Below are 24,285 nucleotides of genomic sequence, written 5' to 3'. Positions count from 1 at the left end.
CTGGCTCTCTAGAGGCTCTGCGTCCTCACAGCCCACTCGAAGACCTCAGTTAAAGCTTCGGCTCCCAATATCTCTCCCTCTGCCTACTCACAGTTTTTGAAGTCTTCTTTCCTCCACATTTCTCTTGAGAGATGGAGGAGGAGGAAGAGGTTCAGGCCAGCTCAGACTCCCCTGGGATCCCAGGAGGATGCCTATCATTAACCTCCCACCTTCTAGGAAGCTCCTAAGATCTCCACATTTGGGGGAGTTTTCATTTCATCTGTGCTTCAAATTGCTGGCTGGAGATGGCCTGTTGGAAGGTGGCTAAAAGCAAGTAGGAATCCTTCGGGCAGCCTGGCCCTTCTCGACTGTCAAACATCTTCAGGGAGATTCTAGGAAACATTGTTCTAGAGAAGGGAGGGAAACAATCCAATTGTCCAATAATGCTTGAATGGAAAATAAATGATGCTATACGCATGTGACGAAATAATATCAAACAGTCAAAAATAAAAGACCTAGATCTATATGGATTGACGTGGATAAATCTTGAAAACATAATATTGATTGAAAGAAAATAAGATAAAGAATGTTAGATTATGATAACAGGTATGTAAGTATTTAAATATTTAAATCAATTCAACATATTGCTTGTATATATATATAGATAGATAGATAGATGCAAGAAAATAAACTTTATCCAAAGAACACATTATTTACATTTAATTTGCTCATTTATCTAGGAAACCCAAAAGAACCCACAGATAAACTAGTAGGAACTAATAAGATGGTTCAACAAGGCAGACAGATACAAGATCAATAAACGTTAAAAACCAATCAGGCTCCTCTACACTGGTGATAACAAATTAGAAACTGTAAAAGAAAATAAGAAAAAAATAAGATCTAAAAATAGTTACAAGAGCTATATAAATTATTTAGAGCTAAGCATATGTAAAAGTAAATAGAACTAACAAACTGAGTATGACCAATTAAACTCTGCCCAACCCAAGGATTAAAAGAAGACCGTTCTTACTTTATGAGAACAGACCCTCTTCTTAAGTAGCAGATCAGTAAGTGAGAGTGAATCCAAGAAACACAGCATTTGAAAAGTCAGCTAGTCCAAGCCTCTTGATCACACATGCAGAAGCTGAAGCCCAGGAAGGTTGAGTTACTTGGTAAAGGGCCCAATGTCCTGACTCAAGGACTAGCATTTTTCACTAATTCATAAGACACAATCAAATTCAGTACCTTGGAAAGAGATGGAAAAAAATGAAGAAATCAATCATATAGGTACTCATCTTTAAGTACAGAAATAGCCATGACAAACTTACAGGTATTGAGGGAAAACTGAAGTACAGAGTTTAAAATGTCAATAATCCACAGGGAAACTGGAGACTATTTAAAATATTAATATTAAATCTCTATATAAAAGACATTAAAAGATCTCCAATCAAAAGGTTAATTTTAGAATAGATATGGTATGGTACAATTTATAAATCAAAAATACTTAGAAGAAACACAATCTGGTTAACAAGTAAAGTCACAAGACAATTGCAGGAGAAAAAGAGTATCTTTCTCGAAATGTCCATCAATAAGGGAATAATTATATTATGATTTGTCACTAGAAGAAATAAATAACATTTGCCTAAAAAATGGGATAGACCTACAGCAAAGATTTATACTAAATCTCTATATTAAAGACATTAAAATATCTCCAATCAAAATGTTAATTTTAGAATAGATATGGTGTGATATAATTTATAAATTAAAAATCTCTATAAAGCTATAAATCACATATAAAGCACCTACATATGTAAATTCATGGACCAAAAGTCTCGAAATCAGACAGCTAGTGATCAATAATCTCTACAAAAGGAAGTAGTCTTGAGAGTGGGGTTGGGGGTTATGAAGGGGGACTTTTATTGTACTTTTATACATTGTACCCTTTAAAATAATTCAGTTTTTTAAAATTAATTTATTTATTTGGGACTGCATTGGGTCTTTGTTGCTGCCAGCGGGCATTCTCTAGTTGCGGTGAGCGGGGTCTACTCTTAGCTGTGGTGCACGGGCTTCTCATTGCAGTGGCTTCTCTTGTTGCGGAGCACGGGCTCTAGGCGCACAGGCTTCAGTAGTTGTGGCACGTGGGCTCAGTAGTTGTGGCGCACGGGCTTAGTTTCTCCGTGGCATGTGGGATCTTCCCACACCAGGGCTCGAAGCCATGTCCCCTGCATTTGCAGGCAGATTCTTAACCACTGCGCCACCAGGGAAGCCAAATAATTCAGTTTTTTATAAAGAGAATATTCCTAATATTATTCCCAAATGTTAAAAATATATAGTTGGATAACACTATGAAAAATTAACTGATATATTTTTTATTATTTCTCTTTGCTCCCTGGATTTTTTTCCCCATCCAGTCAGCTAGGCACTCTGAGTTCACTGCATTAGGAAGGTAAAGACTCAGCAGAAATGAGGGAGAAAAAAAGAAAATTCTCAGCTTTGGAATGTCAAAAACGGAGGCCACAGTAGAACAGGTGAGAATTCTGTGAACAAAAAATAAATCTCGTCTCAAATGTAAAAAGTATTCTCTGCACTGGGAGGCAGGAGAGGGAGGGAGGGAAGGACTGAAGGAGAGGGATCAGTGTGGCCAGGGACATAGAAACTGTGCTTGAGGACGATATGCCCAGGAAGAGAATCAGAATCTGGAGAAGATTCAGCCTGCATGTGATCATCGCCTCCAGCCAGCACCCCCATCTCAGACCTCAGGAAATTCAGAGAGAGAGTGGAAGTAAGTCAGGAGGGCCACGCACACAGTCTGTGTGGCAAGGGTTGTGGCCATTCCCGATGTGTGAGAAGTCTCCAGCAATTTCCAGGCCTCCTTCTGGAAAATGCTGGCGGACGTCTCTAGTGCTTATGTGAAAGCTTGTTCACAATCCTTGAAAGATACAGATGTAGATGACTGATAGATGCATAGATAGAAAAACGTAATTAAATAAAACGTCCAGGAAAGGTTTGGGAAATGCCCTTTATTGCATATGATGTTTATAACATTATATTAATGTTAGACTGAGTGCTGGTCCCTTCATCCTCCTTCAGACCACGGCATTCTGTCTGCTACTATCCTGAGGGTCCTTTCTTCTCCCTGGAAGGGAGAAAACAAATGAGGTAGAACAGGAAGAGACAAGAAGCACTATAAGCTCTGCTGGTCAGGGTTACCCTCCAGCGTTGCCTTAAAGCTCAGAGCCACACACAGCACAGTGAGCTTGGCTCCAGATCAACTACCGCACAACGAAGGTTCTGGAACATTTCCATATCTCGGGGGACCTCATTTCCACGTGACTCTCTTTCACATTCCCCTTTGTCCCAGAAGGCTAGGTACAGTGGTCAGAGTGAGATCTCAGCTCAGGCCAAAGGCTCTCAGACCTCAAAGTTTTGGTCCTGCAAGGGCCCCTGTCCTCTCTTCAGACCACTCCTGGCTCTCTCTGCTGAGAAGGAGCTGCTGGCAGTACGTCCTCTTAGAGTTGAGGTCCACCGTGCAGGCCCTGAGAAAACTCCTAGTCAAAACGCTCCACATTCTTGTTTAAGTCAACAGAGGTCAATTCCTTTGGAAGTGCTGGGTGTGTCCCCAAGTCAACTCAACTGCACAGCCATTAGGTAAACCAGCACATCTCTGTGGCCCCTTCCCTTAGACTCCTCTGGGCCCTCGTGACATAGGCTCAGAAGACTGTGCCAGCCTCCAGCCTTACCTCTTCCAAGAGATGGCCACACCGTCTTCCAGGATCTTCTGTCCCATGAATCTCAGTTGCTGTGTGGAAATCAAAAGAGAGAAAAACACTTCTTAGCTAAAGAGAATTTCCTGTGGGAGCTGAAAAGCTCAGGATAAATTCCCACTTACAGTCATGACTTTATTATTAAATGACTGGGCCAGAAGCACGGGAGCCGGTTATCTCCCATTCAGTTGTCCCCTGAGGTGCTAAAGCCCCCAACTCTCCCTTATGGAAGCATGAGCCTGGGGTGGTGAGACGGGACTGGCTCGGGGAAGGTACAGCTGCCTCCGCAGCCCCAGCCCCTGCTCACTTCCTGTCCTTCGGAGAATGAAACACATAGACTGGACACTGGCTCCTCGGGCAGAGGTCTTCCCCCGTGTGCTGCTGCCCCTCATTCTCCTTTTCTTCTTGCTTCTCTTCCTCCTCCTCAGAGGTGCTCTCGGATTCCACATTGCCCATCAGCTGGGACATGGCGAGATGAAAGACATGGCAGCTGAAGCCGTCCTGGACGCTGTACTGCACGTGCTGCTGGAGGATCTCCAAGGTGGGGAAGACCCGGCAGCAGGCCATGCACCTGAAGCCCTTCTCCATGGTCACCATCCAGTCCGGTGTCTTGGCCCTGAGTGTCTCCTTGACTGCAGGTGACCCTGATGGGCTGTCTGGCTCTGCCCTTTCCTCACACTCATTCTCCTCCCCAGTGGGCTCACTGTCAGACAGGTTTCTGGTGGACACATGAGAGGCGGCATTGCCTACCCACACATGCCCAGGAAGGGTCACTTCTTCTCTCCTCAGCTGCTTTTCTAGCAACTCCAAGGGTTTCTCTATCGTCCAGGAGACAGCTACACTCCTGTTCACTTGTACCCGCATGTAGAATATTTTCATGCCCCTTTCCTCTTCGTCTGTATACAGAGAGCCCTCACAGGATGAAGAGGATGAGAAGGAGACGTACTGTGATGGGGGAGCGGTCTCCCCTTGTTCCTGAACCTGGGCTAGGGGTGCTCTAGGCTGGGCAGTGTCTTGATGTAATCTCTGGATTTCTGAAAAAGGAAATTAAAAACATAATAACATGCATGGGCCATGCCGGAAGCTGAGGGAGCAGGTGTGGTAGACGAGGGAGGGACATTTGCATGACATAGCTGTGTCATGAGCTTGGTGTCTGTTGGCCGTAGGATGGAGTGGTGTATCTGGTGTCATCTGTGGGCTTTTCATCTGCGCGTGGGGGGATACTGGAGCGGTGTCTGTATACAAGGGTGTGGAGTATGGTGGTGAGGGCCGTGGTATGTGAGGGATGCAGAAGGATGCGTGTACGACAAGGAGTGCGAGTTTGGGAATATCGGTGGTGCATTACTTGTGGAATGGGGCTGTGGTGCAGGAGAAGAGCACTGTGGATCACGTGCCTGGGGTTTCTGTGTGCACTGAGAAGGGCTGTGCCTGGAGGGCGGATGTATGTGTGAGCTGTGTGGACCTCAGCTGGATGGTCCTGCTCTCAGGCTGGAGGTCTATGATGAAGAACTCTGTCCTTCTCTGGAAGCAAGGGCAAAGACAAACCCTACATTTCCCCCTGAAGATGCTTAATCCGGTCCCTCTGCCCTCCACCTCAAGCCCAGACCCTTCCGGCCCCTGCTCCTTGACTTCCCCACCACGGTGGTACCAGGATTCACACGCCCCCCCAGACTCAGCTGGGATCCCTGCCCTCATAACAGCTCAGCCATCCTGCCCAGGCTCCTCCACAGAGCCCTCATCACCTCTGATGACCCTGGGTTTCCTCTCAGCCTCCCTGGGATCTGTGTGCCTCCTGCCTCACAGCCAAGCACCCCCTCACCTGAGGAGCCCCGCGCCCTTACCACTGCAGATGACCTTGCGCGGAGAAGAAGCATAGGAGAAGAATTCAGAGGCAGAGGAGACCTCCCCTGACCCTGGGCTGCAGCCTTGGGCCGCCACCACAGTGGATCCAAGCTGAGGGGCATCCTCTTGTGACTTCGAGATTCCTGAGGGAGGAATGAAAGGCTCAGGGTGGGTTCATCAGTCCTCTGTCCACAGATATTTACTGAGCGTCTGACACGTGTCAGGTGCAGCAAATACACACAGTTGAGAGTGTGGTCCCCGGTGGATACTCCAGTATTTAATTCAAATCAATACTTATTCTGTCAGTGTCTTGTTGGTAATGTAGGCCTCGGTGGTGACTGTGCGTATGAGGGAAGAGTGAGCGATGTGTACAAGTCTGTGGTAAGTGTGGGGTGGGCGTGGGGAGCACAGTACACATGTGTCTATCTGTGTCTGTGGCCTTTGTGTGCATGGTTTCTGTTCACGAGTCAGGAATTCTGGGACATGTAACTTTTCCTCATTACATGGTGTGGCTTGTATTTATGCCGTGTGTTCATTCTTTCATCCACCAAGATTCAGTAAGCAGCTACTCCTATGTATCCGGCACTCTTCCATTGTTCTAGTCTCTGGTAATGCTGCACATTCTAGTAGGGGAAGACAAACACTAAACAAGAATACAATAAATATATAATACATCAGCTGGTGGTGAGTATATAAGGGTTGCCAGACTTAGCAAACAAAAATACAGGGCACCCAGTTAAAATTCAATTTCAGTTAAACCCAGAATAATTTTTTAGTGTAAGTGTTCCCATGCGCTATTTGGTCTTACTTATTTTTAGTGTAAGTATGACCCATACAATATTTGGGACATACTCATACTGAAAAATTACTCGTTGTTTATCTGGAATTCAAATTTAACTGGATAGCCCATATTTTATCTGGCAACCCTGACATGGGTTAGTGAGACTGGTTTACTGTGGTTTGTACAAAGCGGGTCTGGCACTACTCAAGAATGTGTTATAAGTGTGGTGTGTATGACATGTGACTGGTTCTTATAGAGGTATTTAGAGATAGCTGAAGTTAGCTGTGTTTGTGCAAGAGTTGAGGAGATACATATATATATATATAGTGTGTGTGTCTATATACATATCTCATCTCCAGCGTTTGGTATTGGAGGAGAGGATTGTGATACAGGTGGGTTGTATGAGTATGTAGTACAGGAGTGATGTGTGTATATACCTACATGTGCTGTGTCTGGTTTAATAAGGAAGTTATATGTGGGGTGTGTGATATTTTTGCTGTATCAGAGTGTACATGGGTGTATGAGTTACTGTCTCATAAAACACCCCTAACAATAATTCTGTATACACTCTTACATACACCGAGTGTCACCCCGGTCCAGGCAGGGTGACAAGAACTTTACCACGCAGACTTTATATCTGATAAGCCCTCTACCCCCATTCATCCCGCTCTTCTCTCCACTCCCACACACACACACACACACACACACACACACACACACACACACACACACAGGAACATAGAGAAAAATATTCTGAATGGTGGGGGCAGGGGCAGTCATTGCCTTCCCCAGCCTGTCCCAGCCACTGTCTGAAAATCTGCCTGCTGTCTAGACCTCCATTCCCAGGGCCCATCCTACAGTCTCCAGGGTCCTGGGCCCGGTAGGAGCTACTGGGCTCTAATCTGGGGCAGAGGCCTCTAGCTGGAACTCTGGGGTGGGCTCCACTCTGCCCCACTTCCTCACATGACCACCCCTCTCCCAGGGCAAGCTACTCGCCTACATTTAATGCACGCAGGCACCACGTGGCCCGTGGCTCTCAGAGCTCCCTGCAGGACCCTGAGGACATTTCTCACCCCTGCCCACGTGGTCTCAGTCTCTGGAAAGCCCTTCCCTTCCCTTGATTTCCTTTGGGAAATTCTTCCTGTTGAAGGAATAAAACCTCCTTGCTTTCAATATGACACCATCCCTAGACAAACAATCTTCTTTTGAACTGCATTCCACTTCTCAAGGTATTTTTCAACAAGGCCTTCAACTCATGGGGCTTCTCTTTCCACTTTGGTAAAAGGGGCCAAGCAACTCATGGGTCTCTCTCAGCATCCTTGCATCCTTCACATCCCACAGCTCATGACCCCAGGGAAAGATCAAAGAGAATAAGAGACAACTCGGGGACTGAGAAAAGCTGCACCTCTAGGTCTGTGCAAGCAGGATGCAGCCTGCTGTGAGTCCGACAAAGCTCCAGGCCCGGCAGCCCCAGGAGAGAGTCCTCAGACCGGCGGAGCTGACCTCCCATCTCCCAGGGGCATCTGGCCGTTCTGTGCTGTCTCACACCACAGGGACCCTCCGGATGGATACGGCAGCATCAGTGAGACAAGGTCTCTCGCTCCCTGCTTCACAGGTGACACGTTCTCAGTTACCCACCCTTCCTAGAGAAGGTTCAGTTTGGCAGAAACCCATGTGCCCCAGACAAGTTGCCCCCCACATACCTCCTCCCTTCTGGGCAGTTTCCTGGGACTCTTCATTTTCCAGATGTTTCCTCTTTTGTCGCTGTTTCATCGTACCAACTAGAAGTCTCCCTTAGAAGATGCCTCACCTCCAACTCCTCCTCTTCCCTACAGGTTGGCCCTTCTTGGCTCTTGGGAAATCCGTTGAAATGATTCAATACAAATAAAAATAGTCAAGTCTCCTAAATGGCTGAAGAACTTAGACCACTTAGTGAACCGGCAGTACTGCCTAGCGCTCACCAGGGCTGCTAAGTTTCAAAGGTTGCCACGGCCACAGCAGAGTTCTCTAACCTCAAGGATGACCTCAGAGCATTCTGTGGACCTAGGTTCAACAGTCTCTGCAACAGCACAGACCCCATTTTCAAGAACAATTCCTTTTTCCCAGTAGAACCTTTCCCGTGAATTCAACTCTCACATCTTTCAAATGCGGCAGGATATTTTGAGATGTTAATCTGTTCCTGTTTATTTTCTTTTCTTCATTTCACCCTTTCCCTTCTGCATTCAGGTGGGTAGCAGACCCTATGTTCTCTGGCCAGTGGAAGAGCCTGGCAGGGCATAGCAGAAATAACATGCTGATGATCTTGGCTTTTATTTCTAAAATCGCGAACTCCATGGAAAAGAGAGGATACTTGAGCAGAAACATAACAGAAGCAGGTTTTTGAAATTAGGTACTGTCTTGTTTCCCTACTGGAGTGTTGAAATGTGCTAATTAAGTCAGAGAGAGATGTCTGCAAATCCTGGAGGAGAAAAGGCCTCTCAAGTGTGGCTGGAGGGGTAAATGGGGCAAAAACTCTAAAAGGAGATGGCTATAGTATGCATACAAGCAGAATCATGGCAACCAGAATCATGGCAACCTGTCCCATGCATGGCACAGCAGCCACCAAACCTAAAGGAGGCATGGCCCCCGAGCTGATGGACATCTACACTTACAACTGTGGGCTCCAGTCAACAATGATCATGCTTCCACCCACTCCCTCAAAAGCTTGGCCCTGTATGACTTCCAAATAGGGATGGCGGAAATCCAAACAGGACACCAGCAGGATCAAGGCTGAAAATACAAATTACGTGGAATTATAAAAAAAAAATTTGTACTGTTTCTTGCACACCTCTGCTTGTGGGCTGTAATTTATACCAGTTATAAGTGGCAATGCATCTGGGTCCTCCTGACTCCACTCTAGAATTAGAGACACCTCATTTTGAGGTGTTGGCCAGGATCCAGTGGGAGTATTGGTGCACGGGACGAGGTAGACTCCCAGAAGTCGCTGCTTTCATTAGAAATACCACATGGACTGAGGCAGGTCCCAATTTGAAAGGGCACTGCAGAATGACTTAAGGTTTCAGGCAACAGGAGAGTGAAGAGAGGACAACTTCAGCCTTGTGAGGGTTTGCTGACGAGATTAAATCTTTCTGCTTCTTGGAGAATCCCTAGAAAAGATGGGGCAAGGAGGATTTTTCTTCTTAGTTTTTTTGGGGTAGAAATTTCCAAACATACACAAAGTAAAGAGAATGATATAAAAGGAATGCAGCACCATTTACCCATCACCCAGTTTCAACAATTATCAAAAGTCTGCCATTCTTGTTCTGCTACACACACACACACAAACAGACTCACTCACTCGCACACTTTTAGTTTTTTGTGTATTTATTTTGGTTTAGGAGTTTGGGGAGGGTGGGGGAAGTGCTGTTTTTTATTGCAAATCTCAGACATTATGTCATTTCTCCTTACGTGCCATAGTATTTATCTCCAACAGATAAAAACTTGTTTCTAACATAACATCATTATCTCACCCAACAAATTTAATTATCATTTTTTCTTACCACAATAACTAAGCCATACTCAATTTCTTCCAAATGTGTTTAAATGTCTTTTTTATACATGGTCTATTGAAATCAAGATCTAAAGAAGGTCCACACCTTGCAATGTCAATGTGTCTTTTAGTCTACAACAGTTCTCCCTCCCTTTTTTTTGGCACTGATTTGTTGAAGAAACTAAGTAATTTATCCTGTAGAATTTTCCACAGGAATCTGTTGATTGTATTCCTGTGATGTCATTTAAGATGTTCCCTATGACCTCTATTTTCTTATAAACAGGTAGTTACAGCTAGAGAATTAATTAGATTTAGATTCGATTTCATGTTACTACAAGATTATTTTATAAGTGATGCTGTGTACCTTCCTATTGCATTGCAACAGGAAGTACAAAAAGTTGTCTGGTTTTCTGTTTGTTTGTTTGTTTTGTGGTACGCAGGCCTCTCACTGTTGTGGCCTCTCCCGTTGCGGAGCACAGGCTCCGGACTCACAGGCCCAATGGCCATGGCTCACGGGCCCAGCCGCTCCACGGCACGTGGGATCCTCCCAGACCGGGGCACGAACCCGTGTTCTCTGCATCAGCAGGCGGACTCTCAACCACTGCGCCACCAGGGAAGCCCTGTCCGATTTTTAATGAAGTTAAGGTTGATCGGTGAGGTCAGGTACTGTCAGCTTGGTCCCTACATCCATAATGATGAGGAACCACAGTGCTCCTCACCAACCTTTCAACAAAGAGCATAACAACCGTTGATGATCACCACTTCCTTAGGAGTTGAACTTTCATTAGAAGTTCTAATTCCATCATTCCAAGGAGGACGATTCTTTAGGCATCTTTCTTAGACCCTGAATTTCTGAAAGAAATGAACCTCCCCTCAGAAAAGGAAAGACGATTCCAAACGTACCAGCTCAGGTTGTCCAACCTAGAAGCAATGGATTCATCACAACAAGCTCCAGCTAGGTTGGGACATACTTTGGTCATTCCTTCATTTCTCTGTCCATTCTTCATTATATAAACAGTTATTTAGCCCCTCCTATGTGCCAGGCTCTCTAGATTCTGTACTTGAACATTTAAGAACAAAAGAGATACAAAGATTTTCTCTCAAGGAGCTTAATTCTAGAGGAGAAGATAGACAATTTTTAAAAAATACCTAGTAGGTTAGATATTTGCAAGTACCATGATGAAAAATAAAACAAGAAACTGGATATGGGACTATAGGAAACAGGGGAATTTCTATGCTGAATGGGAGATCATGGAAGGCTCCACTAAAAGGGCCTCATCTCAGTAGTACCTGAGGGCAATAAGGGAGCATAGAGCCAAGGTTACATTTTTTAGGCAAAAAGAGACTGGAGTCTGGGTCAGGGATTGCTTGGCGTGTTTGAATACCAGGAAGAAAGCCAGTGTGGCTGAGGGAGGGAGAGAGTGGTAAGAGGGGAAGTCAGAGGGATAATGAGGAACCAAATTATATAGGGTTTATAGGCTACTGCTAAAACTTTGGCTTTTACTCTGAGTGACATGGGAAGCTTGGAGAGTTTCAAATGAGAAATTACATTTTAAAAGCTCACTCTAATTGCTTTGTTAAGAACAGACATTTGGAAGGCAAGGTCAGAATCAGAGAGAACGTGGGCCTATTGCAATAAACCAGGAAAGAGATGAATGATAAAAGGAAAACTAAGTAAACTAGATGTCATCAAAACTAACATCATTTGCTATGTGAAAGATTCTTTTAAGAGTATAAGAAGTCAAGCTAGAGACTGGGAGAAAATATTTACAAACTACATAGCCAACAAAGAAGTAAGTCTATAACATATAAAGAACGCTCATACTCAACAGTAAGAAAATAAACAATTTGATTAGAAAATGGACAAGAGATATGAAGAGATTCTTCATTGAAAAGGATATACAAATCGCAAATAAGCACATGAAATGATGTTTAATAGCACTAGCCATTAGGAAAATGAAAATGAAAACCATAATGAGATACCATTACTCATCTATCAGAATAGCTATGGGATCCAGGTAAAAAATTAGCTTGTTTCTCCAAACAAATTTTTCTTAGCACCTGCAAAGTCACTATGAAAGGTACAGTGAATAAACATTTTGCTATCCACGGAAGAGCAAGTAAGTTAACACTGGAGAAAACACTTCATAAACCATACAAGCTGCACAAAGGTGAGGCGCAACAGTTACCCTCCGGAGCTGTAATTGTGAATACTTTTAACCTCAAATGGACCATGAACTTCTCTGTTCCAACCTAAGATTCTATAGTCGTTTCACAGTATCCTCAGGGGATTGGTTCCAGGAGCCCCTGCAGACACAAAAATCCACGGATGCTCAAGTCCCCTATGTAAAATGGCATAATATAGTCAGCCCTCCTTACCTACAAGTATCGCATATGCAGATCTAACCAACCATGGATAAAAGTTTTGATTCACATTTGGTTGAACCTAAGGATGTGTATTTACTGAAATAAATCCACCTATAAGTGGACCCACGCAGTTCAAACCCACGTTGTTCAAGAGTCAGCTGTAGTACCAAGTCCAGTGTGGAGGGACAGGGGGTTCCCCGTATCACCAAGCAATTATCAGACACCACCTGAGTGTTGTACAAATGCAGCTCAATTCTGATACTATTTACACAAAGATAGCGTCAGATTCCACAGATTAGGGCTCAGTCCTACAAGAATGCTCCTACCACACACACACACACACACACACACACACATTCAGACACCAGTAGCAAATAATGCAGGTTTCCATCCTTGCTTCTGACCAACCAGATGTTGCTTTCAGCTTGATTAATCCATTCACACAAAGCGGGCTCACAGAACTCAGAGAAACATTTTACTTACTAGATGACCATTTTACTTACTACATATTATAAGCTTTATATATATATAGACTCAGGAACAGCCAGATGGAAGAGATGCATAAGGTAAGGCATAGGGAAAGTGTCTAAATCTTTCATGGTCTCTGAGCATGCCACTCTCCTCGTATCTCCACATGTTCACTGACTCAGAAGCAATCCAAACCCCCTCCTTTTGGGTTTTTATGGAGGCTTACTACATAAGCATGATGATTAAATCATTTGCCTTCGGTGAATGATTCAACCTCCAGCCCCTCTGACCACTTCAGAGGGGTGGGAATGAACGTTCCAACCCTCTAATCACTTGGTTGGCTCTACTAGCAACGAGCCTCCGTCCTTAGACACCTTTATTGCCCTCAGCACTTAGGAAATTCCAAGGGTTTTAGGAGCTCTGCACCAGAACAATTGAAGACCAAATATCTATTTCTTATTATATCACACAACCACCTTCAATTTCTACAGCACTGCCTTCAAGAGGTTGCCCAGTCCATATTTCAGTATTTCCAGTGAAAGGAAACAATTCCCCTCAAAGCAGCTTTGACATTTATGTATAGAAAACTTAAACTTTAATTCAGTAAAAAGAAGGATCTTCTATATCCATAGGGCTTTCCCTATGTATCCCAGTTATACTCTTTTTTTTTTTTAAGAATATGTTGGGGGTAGGTATTTATTAATTAATTTATTTATTTTTGCTGTGTTGGGTCTTCATTTCTGTGCAAGGTCTTTCTCTAGTTGCGGCAAGCGGGGGCCACTCTTCATCGCGGTGTGTGGGCCACTCACTGTCGCGGCCTCTCTTGCTGTGGAGCACGGGCTCCAGATGCACAGGCTCAGTAGTTTTGGCTCACAGGCCTAGTTGCTCGGCAGCATGTGGGATCCTCCCAGACCAGGGCTCAAACCTATGTCCCTTGCATTAGCAGGCAGACTCTCAACCACTGCACCACTAGGGAAGCTCCAGTTATACTCTTTGAAGACCATATCAATCAAGAATAAGCTTGTATATGGGGAGGGGAAAGGGTAAGCTGGGACAAAGCGAGAGAGTGGCATGGACATATATACACTATCAGACGTAAAATAGATAGCTAGTGGGAAGCAGCCGCATAGCACAGGGAGATCAGCTCGGTGCTTTGTGACCACCTAGAGGGGTGGGATAGGGAGGGTGGGAGGGAGGGAGACGCAAGAGGGAAGAGATATGGGAACATATGTATATGTATAACTGATTCACTTTGTTATAAAGCAGAAACTAACGCACCACTGTAAAGCAATCATACTCCAATAAAGATGTAAAAAAAAAAAGAATAAGCTTGAAATTTTATTGTAACAAATAATTCCTCCAAATCTCAGTGGTTTAAAACAACAAGGGTTCATTTCCCACTCCTTGTACATGTCCATCATGGGCTGCCTAGGAGTTCTGCTCTTCATTTTCCTTATTCCTGCCCCCAGCTTGACAAAGCCACCTCTCTCAGTCATCTTTGTAGAGAGAAAGAATTCTGGAGCCTCACACTGGCAGTGTGAGTTCTGGCCCAAAAGTAACACACATCCCTTCCACCCGAAACTGTTGACCACAATCTTATTTTTAGGGAAACCACTGCCCAAAACCGCCTGCCCTGACCAGGCCCGATAGTAACCACTTGCACGAGTTATCTTACAACAGGAGGTCCTGGTAAGGAACGCAGAACTAACAAACTACCACCAACCGGAAGAATTCGGGATAGGTCAAAAGGAGAGAGGAGACTCCAGTCCATATGTCCTACCAACCTCCCAGAATCCTTCTCGCTGGAACCTATCCTAGCTGAGCAATGTGTGCACCACCAGAAAGGATCCTGAGTCAGAATGATTGGCCAGAGACAACCCAGAAACTAACCCCATTACCATAAAACCTGAGACTGCGAGCCACATGGCAGAGCAGTTCTCCTGGGTTCCCTTACCCTGCTGCTCTCTGCCCGGACACGCCTTCCCAATAAAGTCTCTTGCTTTGTCAGCACATGTGTCTCCTCAGAAAATTCTTTTCTGAGTGGTAGACAAGAGCCCACTCTTGGGCCCCGGAAGAGGTCCCTCTTCCTGCAACATTATCATGTGTCTCTCCATTTTCTAAACTCCTTAGGGAAAAGTAATTGTGAAAAATACTACTGAAGAGCACAGACACCATACAGAACAATTCTAATCCCTCCCTGTTAAATATAAGGCCTGACAGAACCACCAAGCTATGCATTCACAGAACTGGGTCTAGAACTCAGATCCCTTAGGTCGTGATTCAGAACCTTTTTCCACTATGCTATGTTCGGATTTTTATACCAAGACAATGTAGTTGGGTTAATAATGCCTTTACTTCATTTTTTGTTTTTGTTTTCTTTCATAAATTGATTCAGGAGGGAGGCTTTGGAAGCCCCTAAAACACTTGCCTTAAACTGAAAAGCAACTGGAAAATAATCCCACTGCCTTTTGAAATGGTTGACCTAGTAAAGATTAGATGTCTGGGAGGCTTTTATGTTCTGAATATAGGGAATAAAAAGGAAACAATCTTCCTAAGTCTTTAAGAAACAGGGGGAAAAACTCTTGACTCCCACTTTGCTATTTTGATTAGCCTGTTGACACTTCAGTTCTTTGAGTAATAGCAGTGGCAACGGCTAGAGTTTAGCCAAGATAAAAGTATATATAATAGTGTGGCGGCTCCTGCAGAACCACATACCACTGTAAATGCTTTAGCTCAATCCTATTTGCTCATAGGTCTGTACAAAGTAACAAATGGTTCTGAAACATTTATTCCAAATAGCTTTCTTATTATTACTTTAAAGATAACTTGGCTGCCAAATACTTGCTCCCTGGTGAAAAAGAATGCATATATGGGAGGAGGATTTATGTATCAAGATATGCTGCTTATTTCGCTCCTGCTGATACAATGCACATCTAATGAATTAGAGATAATCTTCCTCTCTTCCCCAAATTGTAGATAAATGAGTATGTCGTTTCTCCCTCCCTTCAATTCACCCTGGTCATAGTTATTTTCTTTAAGAATATTATTCCCCTGCTTAAATCTTAAATGGCTTCCCAATGCGAGAAGAATAAAACCTAAAATATTCAACCGAACATTCAAAGCCCCGTAGGGTTGAAGACCCTGCTGAGTTTTCCAGACTAAGCATAACACTCACCTTCCCGCCTCCACTCAACTAGGCCAGGCTTCCCTCCCTCCATCAGAGGACAGGCGCTTGCTCAAGTCATTTCTTTCAAAAGTATAATTTTTCAAAGTACAATTTGTTTTTAAGTCCAATTAAAATCCCACTTTCTACAAGAAGCCCTTCCAGATATCCCAGTGAGAATGGACCACACATTTTCCCAGCATGTAAGTTGTACCTCTGTGATAACTCTTTTCACATTCTTCACTCGGGCAGACTCTTAACGAATGTGTCTGATTTCCCCCACAACATAGAGTAGGATCCCTTGGAAAGTAGAGGCCAAGATTCCTTATCTCTGGATTTTCCACATCTCCTTGCACTGAGCATGATCCCTAGCAGGACCCTGTGGGCTCCTGGGCACAAAGCCTGTATCGGTGTCCCCCATTTCTTGATTACAGGAAATAGGCTTCGTTCAGCCTACATGACCTTCCCTGAGTTCCAATGAGCAGGTTCAAGCAGTTGCTAATTAGAGAAGGGAGGGGATGTGAGACAAGGGAGGAATAGTCAAAAGAAGCAATAGCGCAACCTTGGGGCAGGGCCTTGGTTTCCCCTCAAGGGATACACATAACAATACCTTTGAGCTGTTTTGCAGATACTGAAACCCCCACTAGTTGGGAGAAGTTAATGGTATGCTACCCACAAACACGCAGACCCCAGAACCAGTTGGAACCGTAAGGTTGATGATGCTGACTCCCACTTACCTCACCACCAACCAATCAGAGGAATGTCCATGAACTGATCACGCCCTCCTCTTTGACCGATTACTATAAAACTCCTCACTACCCTCTCCAGGTCAGGGCCACAGAGTTTTGAGGGCAATCGCCTGCTCTAGCCCCCCTTTGCCTGGCAAAGCAATTCTTTTCTACTTCACCCAAAACTCTGTCTTGAGATTTAATTCAGTGTTAGGGTACAGAGGCCGGATTCGGCTTCAAGTATGAGCTCCCCTACTTGCTCCCCTATCCCGCAAAAAAACAGAAGCTTAAATAAATTGCCAAAGTACTGGATCTTCTTCCTCCCTAGGCCAAACAATGTCCTGACCAGTGGCCTCTCTTCTTTTTCCCCATACTAGCACAGGAATGCCATCTCTGCATTTATGCTTGCCTGTCACCATGTTCATGTAACTGAACAAAAGTGACAGCCCTGTTCATCCCATGTCCTGTGTAATCCACCCAACTCCTTTCATCTCCATCTAAAACTATTTTTTACACTGCCTAAAATTTAACCATAGAGAAGCAGTACTTTGAATATTTACCCTTCAAAGATTTTTATTAAAATACAAGTAACCTCATGAGAAGTGGCGCCTTAACTTAAACCATCATCAGCCATTGTTTTAGCAAGGACTAGGGGAAAACAGGCTGAGAATCGGGCCATTTTTTAATGGGACTGGAAATGTAGAGACAGGAAAGAGAAGAAATGGTATCTGGTCAGGAGGTAGATGTTGGGGGGGGTGGTGAAAAAGTACCAAAAATAAATACTCAACTTCCTCATACATTTGCAACAGACGAAGTCTTCCTGAGCTGGTGCCCCTGTGTGAAGCAATGTATTAAGGACATGAGACATACAGATCCACTGCAAATTAATAATGTTAATAAACTGAGCTGAGACTCAGAGAGTTCAAATAACTAGGGTTGAGAAGAATATTCGAAGTTTATTTTTAAAGGCGCCCAGAGATTGAGGTAAAACCCACAACTGTAAAGAACACCTTTCCATCAGGGACTTAGCTTCTATGTATGAATTGTAAGTAAGGGAAGCAGCCTTAGGAAGCAGAATCAGATGATTACTGGTGCCTAGGAAAACCTCTGGCCTAAAGAAGTAATCTGAAGTTAGCCCCATCTTCCTCTAAACCCGTTTTGAAAATCTCCTCCATGAACATAATACACTTGACATGAATTCATGGAAGTAAATGAGGTTAACAGGATCTGACCAACATCTTAGTGTATCTTCCAAAGGATTGGCAGCGTATCCATAATGAGGAAAGGAATATGAAATGCTCACAAATCCCATGATTAAAATGCCTCTTGGTCTATAAATCATGTTTCCCTGCTGTTCATAGCTCTGAAAAGGATTAGAGAGAAACCTACTCCTGGGTGTGACAACTGGGGTCACCGAAGATTAGATGTTGCCAGGAGCCCACAGAGTCTGCCCTGCAGAAAGCAGTGAAATGATCAAACCCCCACTCCTTCTGCTGGAATATTTACTGTTGACACAAGAATTCAGCTGTAGACTATGAGCAAAAACCTTCTGTCAATCCTTTTCAGTCCTTAATGGGACAAAAAGAGCTAGAGATCTTTCAAAACAGTTGAAGATTGCTACCTGACAGGGAGCTGGGAGAAGTGCAACTAGCCTATGGGTAATTTTTAAGGCTACTTCTAAGTGTGAAGCCCTTTGACTGGTTCTCTGTCTCGTGGGTGTCCCGAAATTTCCATCTCACTGAAATTTGGAAAAGAATTCAGGTTCTATCTTTCCCCAGAGAGGGGAGGCAGCCACAAGTTTTACAAACCTAGAGTTTGTACATACGGCAAAGTTAGATTCGCTTACTACTGGAGCCTGACAATACCTGATACCTGATAAAAATCACTGTCAAATAACATTTATAAGAACCCAGTTGCATGAGATGGGCTACTATGTTGAGGATCACAAACAGTTACAGCAAAGGCCTCCAGGTGCCCAGAGTTTAGGGCAAGCAAATGAGCATATAGGAAAGGCAAAATTTAAAAATGGCAGACCACATTTGAATGGACCAAGTAACTGCTTTGCCATTGTACATTCTTCCTATCCCCTGTCACCCATCCAGCTATCCATCCCCCCAAAACATACCCCAACCCTAGTGACAAAGGTGGAGGCAAAGCCTGGAAGGACAGTCCACAGGTACTGAGATGCTCAGGGTTGGGAAGGACTTTGATGCTTGTGAAATCCAATCCATGGTACCTTTGAATTTCCTCTGCCATGGCTCCACCAAGTAATTACTTGGCACATGTCCTAGGACCTTCAGGGACTGGGAATCCACCGCTTTCTAAAACAAAACAAAAAAAACCCTCAACATATTTAGGCAGATAAAACATATTTAGGCAGATATAACAAAAAATTCTTCCTTGTAAGGACAAATCCACTTCCCCAGAGCCTGTTGCTTCTAGTTGCATCTTTTAGGGCCACAGAGAAAAAAAAAAAAATCAACACTCCTCTTCCATAAGACAATCCTCTAATATTTGAAGACTGTTATCTCAGCCCTTCAGGTCTTTTCTTCAGCTACACAGCCCTATTTCCCTAAACGTCCAGATTTCATTTCCACATTTTGATCCAAAGTTTCTCCTGAATGTGTCCTAGTTGCTTTATATTTATCTTAGTCTACATTCCCCAGAACTTAACACAGTATTCCAACTAAGGTCTGACCAAGGCAAATTAGAGTGGGGTTCTTACCTCCCCCACCAGAGACACTTCTCTTAAGACTGGCTTTTTGGTAGCCATATCAAACTGCTAACTCCTACTGAGCTGATACAGCCACTTTAAAGTAGCCAAGTCATACTTCAAAACCATTATTTCTTACCAAGTAATGTAGCTATCTGGGTTATCCAGACCTCTTCTATCCCTCACCCAAAGACCATCCATAAGCCTCACCCCACCAACATAAAAGCACAAGAAATGGGTAAAGTTTTCTGTTTTGTACATTCCTTTGAAAAAGCTGATAATTATTTGATTTGCCCATGACTCCTCAAAATACCCCAGGTCAAAAATTGTCATCTCAAAACGTTATGCAACTCGGTGAGCTAATTTCGTGAATCTTTAAATCCCATGAAGGATACCTAATATGTTAAACCATTAAATGGATCCTGCCTAGTTAACAGTAAATCCTAGGGGAAAGAGTGCAGGTCTGTCATTAGAGCCACCTGAGTCTGAATCTCAGCCATACTGATAAAGTGCTGTTGGCCCTGGACAACTTATTCTGAGTCTTGCTTTCCTCCCCGAGAAATGGGGCTAATACAGCCATCTTGCCATGTCCTTGTATAAAGTACTTGACACAATGCCTGGTCTGGGGCGGATGGGCAGTAAATGATATGCTTCCCCTCGCAGCACAGATTATTACAGCTTACACCCCATTTCCCTTAGTAGATTCCTAGCTCTTAGAGAAAGGGCCTGGGACTTGCTTGTCTTCACATCCCCCAGACCCTCAACACCAGTTTAAGCAGACACACATTCCTCTTGAATATAAATGTGAGCATTTGGCTTTAAATTCAGTTGTATATCATATAGAAATAATTACATTTCTGCTCTGGCCTCTCAGTTTCAAAGGGATATTTTTTAATTCCCAGGGAATTACCTATTATAAAGATTATAAAGATTATAAAAGATTACCTATTATAAAAAAAGAAAAAAGATAGACTCTACTCAAGTCTCGGGCAATCGTGTTCAAATGGTGCTCTAAGTCTCGGAGAACAGGTTGACATTGACATTTCTAATATTCTTAATGTTGACCCAATTTTAAGCTCTATTTCTCTCCTCAAGTAACCGTGTTTCAAGACACAGCCAGAAAACAGGAGGGGCAGGACGAGGCTCTGATGGGGAAAGCCAACCTCTGATATATCCAATTTCTGACCTATGGCTCAGTCAGCTCAAGGAAAGTTTTGTGGATCCCCAGTGTCTTCCCAGGGCGACAGACACTCCCACACGGGCTCAACCAGGCTGAGGTAATTGTTACTGTTATGGCTTTAACGATGTGAGTGGGAGAAGATGAGAATTCTGAAAGAGATTTATTTACTGCAAAGCATCCCAAATATCTCATTAATCTGCTTTTCATTTGGCAAACTCTTCCTTCATTAAAAGTGCCACGCTCTGCTCTGCGGTTTATGACAAAGCAAAACCATCTCTGGGAGGCAAAGCAGCAAAATGGAAAGAATGTGGGCTCTGGAACAAATTAGACGTGAGTTTGATTTCCAAGTGTGCTACTTACTTGTTCTGTGACTGTGGGCAGTTTTCCTTAGCCTGTTAGAACCCCATCTTCCTCATCTGTCAAGAGAAGATGATTGTCCTGTCCTGGTTTATGAATATTGAGATCGGCCCTAGGGCACTATGTTTGTTTGTCCTTTAAGGTTCAATGGTCACCTGCAAAAGGAAGATCATAATATTACCAACTTCATACACTTCGTGATGAGGATTTAAATCGGTGAATGTATGTAAACTAATTAGAACAGAGTCTGGCACAGAGGAAGTTCTGTATAAGTGTGTGTTATCATCATCATCAAGGATTAAATGACACACATAAAGGACGCTTTGAATAGTGACTTGCACCTGTTACATATGAGGTGCTCAATAAATGTATGGGAAAACATCTCTCCTCCCAACTAGAGACTTTTCCTTGGGGTCTGAAGAAACTCCTTGGGTGAGAGGAGCTTTTCAAAATTATATACTCAGGGCTTCCCTGGTGGCGCAGTGGTTGAGAGTCCGCCTGCCGATGCAGGGGACACGGGTTCGTGCCCCGGTCCGGGAAGATCCCACATGCCACGGAGCGGCTGGGCCCGTGAGCCATGGCCGCTGATCCTGCGCGTCTGGAGCCTGTGCTCCGCAACAGGAGAGGCCACAACAGTGAGAGGCCCGCGTATCCCCCCCCAAAAAAATTATATACTCAGAACTTTAGAGAAAGAGGGATTACGTAGCTAAAACCTGTTTACAAAGAAACAGACCAACGGACGTAGATGGGGAGAGCAGGGATGAGAGGTAGAGAAGGGAGCTTCCCTGGTAAGGTGGCACAGTTATCAGAAAAGAAAATTCCAGGTCTCCTGATACCCAAATGACTACATTCTTTTCCCCGGGTCATGCTGCCTTTTAAGTGTTGTCTTGATTGAGAAACACCTTCCTACAGACAGAGTTCAAATTGTCAGGTGACCTCTGATCTTCTTTGAGGTTCTAATAAAATGAGAATAAAGAAAAGACGTGGACTCAGGATGGTTTAGGAAGATGCTAGGAATGTAAAGGGAGAGAATGGCTCCCCCAAAAAATCCCAATTCAGAGCAGGGACTATTTACCTCACTCTGGACAGTAAAATAAGGGCAGTGCACCCAGATACTTGCCACCCACAAATCCAAATCCAGGAAGCTCTGCCTCCCTTGGTTAACTTTAAACGCTGCTTTTATATTGCAGTTTAGATTTGTTTTGTTTTGTATGTACAGTATCAGTGAGCTCCAGATTCCTTATTCCTTAGCTCTAGGAATGAGAGCCCTTTCCAGCTGATTTGGTGTCACTCACCACTGAGGGAGGTAGAATATTCCTCTTCTGATTGGAAATACTCATTTTATTTCAGTGGGTCTCCTTCATTTCTTTCCCTTCAATCAGGGAGATAGATCTCACCTAGGGTGTTCTGCCTTTCAAAGCAGTTTTCACTTCAATAACTAAGATTTAAAAAATTTTTTCAAGTAACCAAAGAAACAGAAGCCAAGAGTACAAGAAAGAGAGCACAGAAAAATAGAAGGGAAAAAAAATCAGCCCCAGGGTGAACACAAATATTGATATTTGGGGTCCCCTAAGCTTGAGTCTAGGCTCTATTTTGTGCTGAAATTCTGGGCTCCTCTGGCAGCTAATAGGTACAAATGTCTGCCAAAAACGCTAATAAGTATTTTCATGAGGAACCAAGGGGAGGACAAGGTGATGGTCTTAATACAGTTTTAATGTTCCCCAGCTCTGTCCATGGCCTACCTACCCTCATGGACTCAGTGCTAAAAAGAGAAGGCTGCCCATCTAAAAATAAAGAGAAGGCATACTAACAATCATGCCCTGCTATGAGATCCATGCATATCCCAAAAGGGGGAAGACTGCATGTCCTGCTTCTGCCTGGCTCACATCAGGAACTCCAAGAGAGAAATCAGAGGCAGAGGCAAGAACGGTACCAGGGAAGGCTGCCCAACTGAGAGCAAAATCTGTGTCCCCTATGAGGGCAACCAGCCTACCACCACGGGGGCTGAAGCGGGGGAGGAAGGGAATGCATCATGGAACCCACAGGAGGCTGACAGAACTGGAGCACGTGTAGGAGACAACCCCTGGGACTCCGCTGGGGCTGGGTGGGGAGGACATGGAGATTTGTAATAGCCAAAGAGATAAAAAGCTAAAAATACGGGTTATTACCATTGCTGTGACCCCTTTTAAAACTCCAGGCTAGCGTGGCCTGAGCAAATGGGTTGACATTGGTAATATCACCTCCTTCTGTTATTTCTCTACAATTTAATCTGCACACAGTGTTGTAACGAGGATCCCTAGTGGGCTGTATTCATCCAGACTAAATCTCTTCTGATGCAGGTGTTCCCAGTAAAAGAAATACAATTCTTGATTCTTAGAATTTAATTATGTGCTGCTCTTTGTATATTAAAGTAATTCAAACTACTGTACCACTGGGGTATATGATTTGTATTACTTTTCCTATAAGTGGGATGGGCTGGTAAAGAATCATGCATTTTCTCACGAAGGTTCCCTTGCAACCAATCACACACGTTTGAGAAATAGCAGGTCAGGACTAGAGGCACCGTGTGTGTCCATGAGACAATTTCTCTGCAAAGAAGCAATATAATATAAAGAACGGTTAAATCAATTAAACAAGGAGACCATTAGACTGAGGCGGCTCTAATACATTAGCAGCCTACATAAGCAAACCAAAACCTAAGCCTGTAATGCCTCAAGGTTAAGAAAGCGAAACCTAAGGACAACCAATCGCAGACAGCCAATTCAGCTTTTCCAAATAATGCAACTGCTTCAGCCAATCAGATAATTCCCTCGCTTTGCTTCCCCTGCATCTTCTCTACAGAAGTCTTTCTCCCAGCTCCCGTATGGGGAGTATCCTAACCATTTCCCATTCGGTGCTGCTTGATTCAAATCAATTTTTGCTGAAATAAACTCTTAAAATTTGAATATGCCTCAGTTTATCTTTTAACAGAACTAAGCAACACTAGTCCAGAAGATACACCAAAAAGCATTATTATTAGCTAGAGCCTAGCCTTAACCTGTCTGGGTCTCAGTTTCCTCATGAGTTAAAAAAAAATTTGCAGTTAAAAAGATTTCATATGCCTCCCCTTGGAGTTCTTGTGAGGGCCAAAAGGGTATTTGAAACATTTTCTAACATTTTCTACTATAAAAATAAGAGGCCACCTAGTCCACTGGAGTAATGGAACTTTGTTTTCAGGTAAGTTAAAATACCTGCTTCCTTAATTATTAAATTTACAATTTAATAATTTATAAAATGTATCACTCCAGCTCCTAATTCTTATATGATGACATGAAGTTCAAAGGCAAAGAAAAGAAAAAGACCAAATCCCCTTCAATCACAGTATCTGGGCAGTTCTGGCTCATATTAGAAATCTCTGTATGATGTTACATTCTA

General features: G+C 43.7%; 1 protein-coding gene across 1 annotated transcript in view; it reads right to left on the bottom strand.

Moving 5' to 3' along the window:
* Positions 1-2,986: 2,986 nt before the first annotated feature.
* The window catches only part of FAM170A (family with sequence similarity 170 member A), a 48,830-nt gene continuing 27,531 nt past the window's right edge, over positions 2,987-24,285 (bottom strand). The window contains exons 2-8 of the mRNA XM_024740432.1: positions 20,875-21,026; positions 18,858-18,942; positions 8,070-9,512; positions 5,585-5,728; positions 4,051-4,777; positions 3,720-3,778; positions 2,987-3,115 (exon numbers count right to left, since the gene is read on the bottom strand). Of these exons, the coding sequence (XP_024596200.1) occupies positions 3,772-3,778; positions 4,051-4,777; positions 5,585-5,728; positions 8,070-8,139 (948 nt within the window). The 5' untranslated portion in view covers positions 8,140-9,512; positions 18,858-18,942; positions 20,875-21,026 and the 3' untranslated portion in view covers positions 2,987-3,115; positions 3,720-3,771. The remainder of the gene's footprint in view (positions 3,116-3,719; positions 3,779-4,050; positions 4,778-5,584; positions 5,729-8,069; positions 9,513-18,857; positions 18,943-20,874; positions 21,027-24,285) is intronic.

The sequence above is a fragment of the Neophocaena asiaeorientalis genome, unplaced genomic scaffold (assembly GCF_003031525.2).
Source record: "Neophocaena asiaeorientalis asiaeorientalis breed wild unplaced genomic scaffold, Neophocaena_asiaeorientalis_V1.1 scaffold922, whole genome shotgun sequence".
In the NCBI taxonomy this organism is placed as follows: domain Eukaryota; kingdom Metazoa; phylum Chordata; class Mammalia; order Artiodactyla; family Phocoenidae; genus Neophocaena; species Neophocaena asiaeorientalis.
The sequence above is the reverse complement of the archived record's forward strand: the minus strand, read 5'-3'. Positions and strand labels throughout refer to the sequence as shown.